The sequence below is a fragment of the Taudactylus pleione genome, unplaced genomic scaffold (assembly GCF_031769625.1).
Source record: "Taudactylus pleione unplaced genomic scaffold, aTauple2 ptg000016l, whole genome shotgun sequence".
Classification (NCBI taxonomy): domain Eukaryota; kingdom Metazoa; phylum Chordata; class Amphibia; order Anura; family Myobatrachidae; genus Taudactylus; species Taudactylus pleione.
Window position 1 is genome coordinate 27208791 of NW_028284418.1, and position 10489 is coordinate 27219279.

General features: G+C 43.7%; 1 protein-coding gene across 1 annotated transcript in view; it reads right to left on the reverse strand.

Annotated features, from left to right (window-relative positions):
- Window positions 1-3113, reverse strand: part of SYNGR2 (synaptogyrin 2) — a 36114-nt gene extending 33001 nt beyond the window's left edge. The window contains exon 1 of the mRNA XM_088475283.1: window positions 2876-3113. Coding sequence (XP_088331409.1) covers window positions 2876-2974 — 99 coding nt within the window. The 5' untranslated portion in view covers window positions 2975-3113. The remainder of the gene's footprint in view (window positions 1-2875) is intronic.
- Window positions 3114-10489: the final 7376 nt, after the last annotated feature.

Below are 10489 nucleotides of genomic sequence, written 5' to 3' on the forward strand. Positions count from 1 at the left end.
TGTTTACCTTTCTCACTTCCATAAGGCATGTTAATCATTTCTAGGGAGCAGTTCAATAACTGAACCATCCGTATGTGCACAATGATCTTTCAGCACTTTCTTGTAGTAAGGGAGCCCTCCAGCTGCTTTAGAAGGGAAGACCAAGCTCAACAATCAACCACCATCACCAAGCATAGTGCCAGTATAGCAGATTTCTGAATAGTTTCTTAGATGCTCCCCAGGGGATATGGTCAAAATGGCGACCCCCGGTTTCCTGACTGTCTAATCCCGGCAGGGGTCTAATGACAGGCGTCGAAACCCTGATGCCATTCATTTTACCTACGCCGGGAGCGCGACGCCCGGCATTCCGATCGAAGGTAAGTCTGGCACGGACAACCACAGAGGAGGGTGGGTGTATTAGGTTTGGGCACCCCTAAGGGAGGGTTAGGGCTTAGGTTAATAATAGTTAATATACTTCCCTGTCGAGATCTTCACTGCCGGTTTTACGCCATCGGGATTAGAACCGCCGGACCTATAGGCTTGTATACAATAATGTATTTGCATCATAAACACACACACAATTTTATTCAGACTGCAGTCAGATGAAAGTAACAGGACAGCAACTAAGTGCAATGTGCAGTTTGATTACACTCAATGTGCAATCATTTCATGTGGCTCCGGCTCTGTATAAGGTCCACTGCTAGTAATAATATAAAACAAACATCTACAGATGAATACTGCAAAATAAATATCCATAACCAAGTTAGGGGTATATGCATCAATAATCGCGGTAGTGCAAAAAGATTACGTTTTATTTAAATTTTCTTCCTCTGTGTACTAACTTTAACTCGCAGAGACTGAGGTAGCGATAACCACTGTCCCTGTGAGTTACATCCCTAGAATATCAGAGAAGTCTTTTACATTTTCGATAGACTCCTCCTGAGAAAGTGAAATAGCACATTTGCAGCGTCAGTTATCGAAGCCGGACAAAGGCTGCAACGGAAAGTAGTCTCCGGCATTTGGGGTACTGGAGGTCAAAATACCAGCACCAGAATCCAGACAGCCAGCATCCCGACAGTATTAGGGTTATGGGCTAGGCACTAAGGAGAGGAGAAGGATTAGGGGATAGGCTGCAGGAGGGGAAGGTTAGGAGTTAGGGTACTTACCTAGTTTGATCAGGATTCTGATGGGATGCTGACGAAGGGATTCTGTACCCAACCTGCTGCAACTGTAAGCAGCTGCCTGTGATTGCATCCAATCATAAGATCCTTTTACTGCGAGAATGCCTCCATAGGCGTAAAGCAGTTTATGCCATCAGAGAATTTAGCAAAGCCACAGGGTCAAAATCTGAAAACCTTTTCTTTTCGGAGTTTGGTACATAGGGGTCAGACTGTAGTACCCATTTAGAATAATGGGAACTGATGAAATTAGCCTTTCTGTGAAATCTCCTGCATTAGGCTATTAGTACACAACAACTCAAATGTATACAGAAACTGGTTTGTACATAATTTTGTTTAAAATAATTTTGTTTAAAATATAAAAATAAAAAAAACCCTTGATGAATAGGCCCCTCAGTACTGCCATATTTTAGGGAAAGGTTACCGTTTGATTACTATGTTCTGAACGCAAAAAATGTACTAGAATATTTTTAAATGAAATCAGGTTTGTTTGTGTTTTCAGTCAAATCATGAAAAATTTACCATCTTTAATTAAATATTCTATTTGAGAAAATGCATAAGCCCTTGTATTTTTCAGCAGTCTGTCAGGTAGGAAGTCTCTGTTAACACAACCTTATTGGAAACATTTACAAACAATCTTTGTCATAGGTTTAGTTGTAATTACAGAGCACTCCAAGAATTATTAGCCTATAAAATAGTGTCTGCTACAAAAGGCCACTTCAACAGATTAATAACCATTGAACAGTTTCATTATGTCGGGGCAAAAAGACAAGACAGAAACACAGTGTAATGCTAGAAATGATAATAATGCTGTACTGTTGATATGTCTTCCATGTTACCTTCCAAATTACCCCCGATGCCTCATCCTCATTACTGGTAGAGAAACTTTCTATTTCCTTATACTAGCACACCTTTGCTAATTGTATTTTCACAGTGAGAATTGGTCTATGCAAACAATGGTGACTCTGTTCCAGATCTCCTACCAGGAGTGTACAAGTACAAATTAATGACTCATGATCTTCATCATTTCACACTTTTTATATTTTTGAGGGAATATGAAAAACTGAGCTTGCCCATAACACAAATTATTCACTGTTATATGTATGTATGTATGTATGTATGTATGTATATATATTTTACACACAAATATAAATTGAGGGTTTTGAGATATATGTAAGTATGTTCTCATTGCACATCCTGAGCCAGGGCACTTGGCCTTGAATAACAACCTAGAACATGCACCCCCCCTCATAATATAATCCTTGGGCTGTGTATGGAGGACCGGCCAGCAGCAGTGAGTCTCTCTCTCTCACCCCCCCCCCCTCCCTAATGTTATCCCCTGTAAGTAAACAGACCCCACGTGTCCAGCAATCACATGCCAGGATAATAATCTCAGCATATGACACAGGGTGGAGGAGTCACATGATGATGATATATATCCTGCTAATGGAGAATTCATGTGTGATATTATGCATTACAAGTTCCTTGTAACCCAATTGCTACTTTATTCTCCGATTGCGGCAATATGAGCTGCTACTTAATGACTAATCATGCTGCCTGTTAGAGACACGCTGTGCAGATCATGGGTCATGGGGTATTATTATACAGTGACGAGGCTGCTGCAGTGTGTTTAGGGGCGGCTAAAGTACAAGAACTGCCTTCAAAGTATCTACAGGTGTTTCCATAGGAGCAGGGAATATAAAAAGGAGTGTACTCACAGCACTAAAGATCCGCAATATCGTCTCAGGCCGCTTTAGAAAGTTCTCCATATTAAAGCTCCCCCCGGCCTTGGCCGCCCCGTATGCCCCGGTCTCCATGCTGCTGATGCGGCTGCTAGGCTGGGCTGGCTGCTGAAGCTACACAGGCACTTCCTGGAGAGAAGAGTTGTCGGATACGCCCATTTGCCAGAGTGACATGACGTGGCCACGCCCGTCCCAACCTGCACTCCACGAGTCCACGCCAGGCCCAGTAGCCGCCAGTGTGTGTATTAGGAGGGTAAAGGTCAGGAATTAGTATTCACTCCCCCTGCCCGCTCCCTTTTAGCGCCCCTGGGAATCAGGATGTTCCTAGTGACCAGACCGGACCTTTACCAGCTTAAACCAGTAACATAAGTAGTTCCTGACTAGTTCTCTGACAGAATAACGTCTGTACAGAAATAGGCATCATAGATAACACTTATTTACCTCTTACAAGCAGCTGCGTTTTTATAGACAACGCAGCTGCACAAAATATGCTAAGATCACCTGAGCATAAATACGCCCACTGCTGCCTTCTTACCTGCATAAATATCGGTACCATCGATGAACATCGGGGGCCATCTTGCCCTTGCGGCACATCTGACTACCCGCAGACTCAGGAGCTCTCCTCACGCAGAGGGATCTCATGCTGCATATGCACTCGCAGGGGCTAATTTATGCACACCCATGTAACAGCGTTTAAACGTACAGGCACGCCTGCATTTTTTCTGCCACACCCCCATCGCTCCCCCATGTATTCCAAAGTGCGTTTGTAATCGCAATGTGAACACAGCGCATGTGCAGTGAGGCTTGTATGCATGCACAATGGTAAACAATCGCTCGATCTGAGTACGTAATTGCCATTACGTTCATATCTGAATCAGGACCATTATCTAGTAGGCATTCAGGTGTCACTATCAGGGGTATTCAATTTGGAGCGAAAAGTCGGTGCTGGACTTTTTGCTCCACATCGGAGCTTTTCTGGGGATAAAGTATCAGGCACGAGCCCGATTTATCCCCGTATTCAATTAAAAAGTTATGACAACGGGAGTCGGTGAAAAAAAACGGGATTTATCTGGAATAAATTGTAGGACCTCCCTAAAGCTGTCCAGATATGGGGGATCACTATGGGTACCCCCGTTTAGCCTGCAAAAGAAAGTCGGGGTTTTAAATAGCTGCGGCAGGTGTTTTTTTCCCAACATTGAAGAAGTGATGCAGAAGAGCACTTAGGTTATTTTTTTAAGTGGTCCCATCAAATTTGGGGTACATGAAAATGGATACTAGCATATTTTTAAGTCCCTAAAGTGTTTTTTAAAAAATTCTGCAAAAATGCACCTGCCGCTAATAATCTATTCTATAAAACACCTGCCGCATACTTACAGAATACCCCTGAACCTATTTCCCTATTTTTAAACACTTTTTTTATATTCTATTTTTTTTTCACCCCAAATTTTTTAATTATTTTTTTGGGGTGTCCCTATTTTTTTTAAAACTTTTTTTGACAATTATTATTTAAATGTCATTCCCTGGGGAGCAGGCTATTTTTATTTAAGCCTGCACCCCTAAACCCCAATTCTGCACTTTTTTTCGCCATGTAAAACATGGTGAAAAGTTATCCCCGTTTTTTTTCAAAGACTTTTCGCACCTACGAAAAGTCTTTGAAATTGAATACGGGGATAATTGAAATCGGCGCTCCAAATTGAATACCACTGTAAGACTTTAGAGCTATAGACCACACATTTTAATTGTTCTTTTATTTATATACACTACCATTCAAAAGTTTGGGGTCACTTAGAAATTTCCTTATTTTTGAAAGAAAAGCAGTTTTTTTCAATGAAGATAACATTAAGGGACTGATTCAGAGCCACTCGTAAGCGGCAGCTCGTTCGCTCCGAGCGATGTTTGCCCAACTGCGCATGCGTACGGATCGTTATACGTATGTGCGAACCAGTCAGTGCGGCCGAAATTCATGTGCTCGCAAAATAGCGAATGCCTGATAATTTGAGTGACATAATGAGGCGTATGTGGGGTGGTAACAGGGGAAGGTGCTTGAAAACGGGGAGTGGAGATCCGATCGCAGGCGTGCTTAAAGGTCAAAACGGGCGTTTTATGGGTGTGCATACTTAAAACAGCAGCATCATTGACCATGTCACTGGGTTTTTTTTAAGCCAGAACTGCTCGCAAAATTGTGGTAGCAAAAACCAACCACAAGAATAGCGAGCAGTTCATACCCTGTTCGATGTACTCGATTGATCTAATAAATAGCGGACATGACGTAGGATGCGAGCGGCCAGGGGGCGTAGTTTCACAAAAAATGACCGCAAGTTTTGTACGCTCGTTCAGACCTAGAGGCGTGAACAGACCGCAAACAGCGAACGGTTCATTTGAATAGCCACCCCTATTTTCTGGACAAGCGAGCGCAAATAGCGTCCGGCTCTGAATCAGGCCCTAAGTTCATAAGAAATACACTCTATACATTGTTAATGTGGTAAATGACTATACTAGCTGCAAACGTCTGTTTTTTAAGGTATGCAGTCGGGAAACCGGCTGCCTTAATACCAACAGCCGGCTTCCCGGCTGCTTTATCTCGGAGAGGGATAAATGACCGGCGTCTATATCTAGACGCCTGTCATTTACCCGACGACGGGAGACCAGCACCCGGCATCCCGATCGAAGGGATGCCGGGCGCCGCGTGCGGACAGCCGCAGGGGGGGAGGGTTAGGTTTAGGGCACCCGGGGGGGACTTAGGGTTAGGAACCCCCTGGGAGGGTTTAGGTTAGTCTAGGGGAAGGGGGGGTTAGGGTTAGGCACCCCCCGGGGGACTTAGGTTTAGGCAGCAGGGAGGATGGGGGGGTTAGGCACCCCTAAGGAGGGTTAGGGGGTTAGGTTAGTTTATACTTAACTTAGGGACGATCGGGATTTCCAGCGCCTTCGGGCTTCCGCTGCCAGGCTCTGCTGATCTGTCAGGCTGCCGGGAATCGAACTGCCAGCCATGCGGCAGCCGGGATTCCAAACCGATTCCGTTTTTTAAAGGAATATCTACATAGGTGTATAGAGGCCCATTTCCAGCAACCATCACTCCAGTTTTCTAATGGTACATTGTGTTTGCTAAGCATGTTAGAAGTAGGGATGTGCAGGCTCGGTTCCGTTCGTTTTTTTTTACCGAATCTTATTGGCTATCCAAAACTCGTGACAGCTGATACCCAATAAGACTCGGTAAAAAAAAACGAACGGAACCGAGTAGAACCGAGCCTGCACATCCCTAGTTAGAAGACTAATGGATGATTAGAAACCCTTGTGCAAATTATGTTAGCACAACTGAAAACAGGTTTGCTCGTTAGAGAAGCTATAAAACTGGCCTTCCTTTGAGCTAGTTGAGTATCTGGATCATCGGTTCGATTATACTCTACAAATGTCCAGAAAAAGAGAACTTTCATGTGAAACTTGACAGTCTATTCTTGTTCTTAGAAATTAAGGCTATTCCATTTGAGAAATTGAACATTTCCTACAGCGATGTGTACTACTCTCTTCAGAGAACAGCACACAGACTCTAACCAGAGTAGAAAGAGAAGTGGGAGGCCCCCGATGCACAACTGTGCAAGAAGACAAGTACATTAGAGTCTCTAGTTTGAGAAATAGACGCCTCACAAGTCCTCAACTGGCAGCTTCATGAAATGGTACCCGCAAAACGCCAGTGTCTACGTCTACAGTGAAGAGGCGACTCCGGGATGCTGGCCTTCTAGGCAGAGTGGCAAAGAAAAAGCCATATCTGAGACTGGCCAATAAAAGGAAAAGATTAATACGGACAAAAGAACACAGACATTGGACAGAGGAAGATTGGAAAAAAGTGTTATGGACAGACGAATCGAAGTTTGAGGTGTTTGAATCACTTAGAAGAACATTTGTGAGATGCAGAACAAGTGAAAAGATGCTGGAAGAGTGCCTGACGCCATCTCTCAAGCATGGTGGAGGTAATGTGATGGTCTGGGGCTGCTTTGGTGCTGGTAAAGTGGGAGATTTGTACATGGTAAAAGGGATTTTGAATAAGGAAGGCTATCACTCCATTTTGCCATGCCATACCCTGTGGACAGCACTTGATTGGAGCCAATTTCCACCTCCAACAGGACAATGACCCAAAGCACACCTCCAAATTATGCAAGAACTATTTAGGGAAGAAGCAGGCAGCTGGTATTCTGTCTGTAATGGAGTGGCCAGCGCAGTCACCAGATCTCAACCCCATTGAGCGGTTGTGGGAGCAGCTTGACCGTATGGTACGCAAGAAGTGCCCATCAAGCCAATCCAACTTGTGGGAGGTGCTTCAGGAAGCGTGGGGTGAAATTTCTTCAGATTACCTCAACAAATTAATAGCTAGAATACCAAAGGTCTGCAATACTGTAATTGCTGCAAAAGGAGCATTCTTTGACGAAAGTACAAAATTATTATTTCAAATAAAAATCATTATTTCTAACCTTGCCAATGTCTTGACTATATGTTCTAGTAATTTTGCAGCTCATTTGATAAATAAAAGTCAGTTTTCATGTAAAACACGAAATTGGGTGACCCCAAACTTTTGAACAGTAGCGTATGTCAGAGGTAATCAACATTCTTCTGCTTGGGTGTCAGACTTCCCCACTACAAGCCAAAACAATATCGAGAGTGCTAGCACTCTATTCTGATATATATATAAAAATCTGTGTTACTCCTGTTTGTCTGCCCCCTCCCCTTTAGAATGTAAGCTCTCACGAGCAGGGCCCTTTTCCCTCACGTGTTTCTCCTTCACTTACTCCTACCTTAATTTACAACAGCACCTAACCCTTGGTTGCTGACACCATGCTTCTTATTTAAGTTAAGCAGCAATGTATAAATCATGTATTTGTCATGCATTGTTTGTACTGTTTTTCTGGTTTTCTTGTGTGCTCATTTGTTTATGTACCTTGTAAGGCACTGTGGAACCCTTGTGGCACCATATAAATAAAGGATAATAATATTTTAAAATATACATTTACAAGAGTAGTAGCTCGGTAATAAAAGTAATTAAGTGCGGCTATATCGCTTCGTGCTTCGCCTCTTTACTGAGGCGAAGCAGGAAGCACTACCGATAAGATGTATGAACATTTCATCGGCCGGAGCGAGGGAGTGTTAACTCCCCCCCTTTGGCAATCCCCGCTAGAGACCACAGCACATCAGTCTAGTGCTGATGCGCTGTGTCTCAGTCCCGGCTGGCTCCACTGAGCATGCGCGGGATATCGCAAGATCGCGCATGCAGCCCTGGAGCCGGCAGCCACCGCAGCATTTCCCTGCTGTGGGGATAGGGCATCGCCAGGCTGTAGCTGTTGATAGTGACAGCTGCAGCAGGCAGAACGGTAAGGCAAACTGACTGTTCATATATGGCCCAGGCTATTGGCGCTGTTATCTTGTAGATAGCAGCGCAGATAATGACAGGGGCGCATAGCGTACCTGTCATCTACCGCCAAACCCCCCGATCATCCATCAGGAAGGAACTATCAGCGCACATAACGTGCGCTGATACCGCTTCAGCACTTCTTACATCTCCCCCATTGGCTAACTGCATGCGGCATCGACATTGTGTGTGACCCAAACTATGGCCCAGGCTTCACTTGTTATGTAGGACACGCTTGGGTCCTCCATGAAGATGGACATCGGATACCCATTGGTTAACAATCAATGTTCTTGATCCAATGGAAATGATTTTTTCCATCGAATACTTTGTTTTCCATGGTGGGCATCCATCAGATGCTGCTCTCTGATGCCCGTCCATTGGCTGACTGTTTTTATTCTGATGCGGACACTTAGAAGTGGAACATGTGCACATGTGTGACGCTCTGAGTTTAGGTGGTTTGAGCCAGGACCTCTTCAAAGTTTTTATTGAACAGCAGGTTGGAATGGAACTGAATATATACTACTGAATGAATTAGCAGAATCGGATTGGGGCTGATGATGCTGGATCATTTTGAGACCAATGTTCATGATTTGAAGAACTTGATGGAATTGAATCCAAAGTTGAAGAATTGATTAAGTTGATTGGTTTGAATCCGATGTTGAAGAATTGAAGAACGTAATTGATATGAGTCCGATATTAATGAATTGATGAAAGTGATTGGTTGGGACCGATGTTGATGTATAGAGGAACTTAATTGGTTGGGACCGATGTTGATTAATTTATGAACTTGATCGGTTGGGACCGAAGTTGATAAATTAAGGAACTTGATCGATTCGGACCGATGTTGATGAATTGAGGAAATTAATTTATGTGTTCGATGTTGGAAGCATCGGATGAGACTGATGGACGGAGGTATCGGCTGGAACCGATGGTTGCTGGTTGAACAAGTCTCAGTGGTAAAACCAGACTAGTGTGCAAGATGGTATAGGAGAGTTGTTTACCAGGTCTAGGAACTGGATATAACAGACCGGGACCGTTCAAATACGGAGTACCTGGGAGCTCAGTACTGAACTGTAGCTTCAGCAAGAAGCGATGTTGTAATGGAACTAGGGATGGGAATCATTTGATGTTTCATCGGAAACATCAGTCAGATGGTTTCGATGTTTGACCCTGCAATGTTTAGGAACTAATGTTTCATTACCATCGCTAGATCTCTCCCCCAATGTTTTTCCCTGCTTTTCCAATGGTTTTTTTTTTGTGACAATGTGTGGTGCAGTCACTGCTTTGGGCTGCCAGCAGGCTCTCTCATGTTTTTTAGTCAATCACAAATTAAGATAATAGTGTACAAAACACACTGACTAGGCTACTATTGGTGGGGGTGGTGGCTGACAGAGTGAAAGACATTCTGGTTAGCCAATTAGCAGCAGCACATATGATGGTCTCACCCCTGGCTCACTGTCACTGGTGCTACTCAGTGAACACTGATTGTGTGCTGGGGTGTCTGGCTGCTGCAGCTATTGGCAATATGGTAAGCAGCAGTGAGATGTTTAATTAACTTTTTCATTAGTTAATGCATCACATTTTATTTCTTCAAGAACAAGTTTGATTCACCATGGTGTCACCTTTTGAGAAAGTCATGTGAACGTGACGAAACGCGTTAAAGGCTGCACGGAACTATCCTTTCATCTCTTGCCCGATCCCGCTAACTGCACTGCAGCCGCCGGTGGAGGTATTGCCCAGCACAGTCTCCGAGGATGCTCGGACAGACTTGCTACACATCTGTGTTCACATTAACAGGTTCTCCCTCCCCGCTACAACAACCGCCGGATTACTCAATTCCGTGAGTGGGACTCCAGAGACAGACGGAGGGGATAAAAACTGTGAGTCTCTAATTACTTGTTTTAACAAGTCTGCCTATTAAAATTGGAACCTCAGATCTTTACGGAGGAATTATATACCTATTGCCATTTGCTGCTAATAGAGAGACTTTCTTACTCATATCCACAGTTTTAATCCATTTATACTTCAGTCCAGATACATTGGAATATATGTATATCAATGCCGCTGATGGGGCAATGACACCCTGCTTATTTTTTGACTCATGAGCACTTGAACTTTTTTTTTTTTTCAGGATATCCCTAGTTTAGCAGACTGCTGGTATTTAAAAATTTTTTATTTATTTTTATTTTTTCATA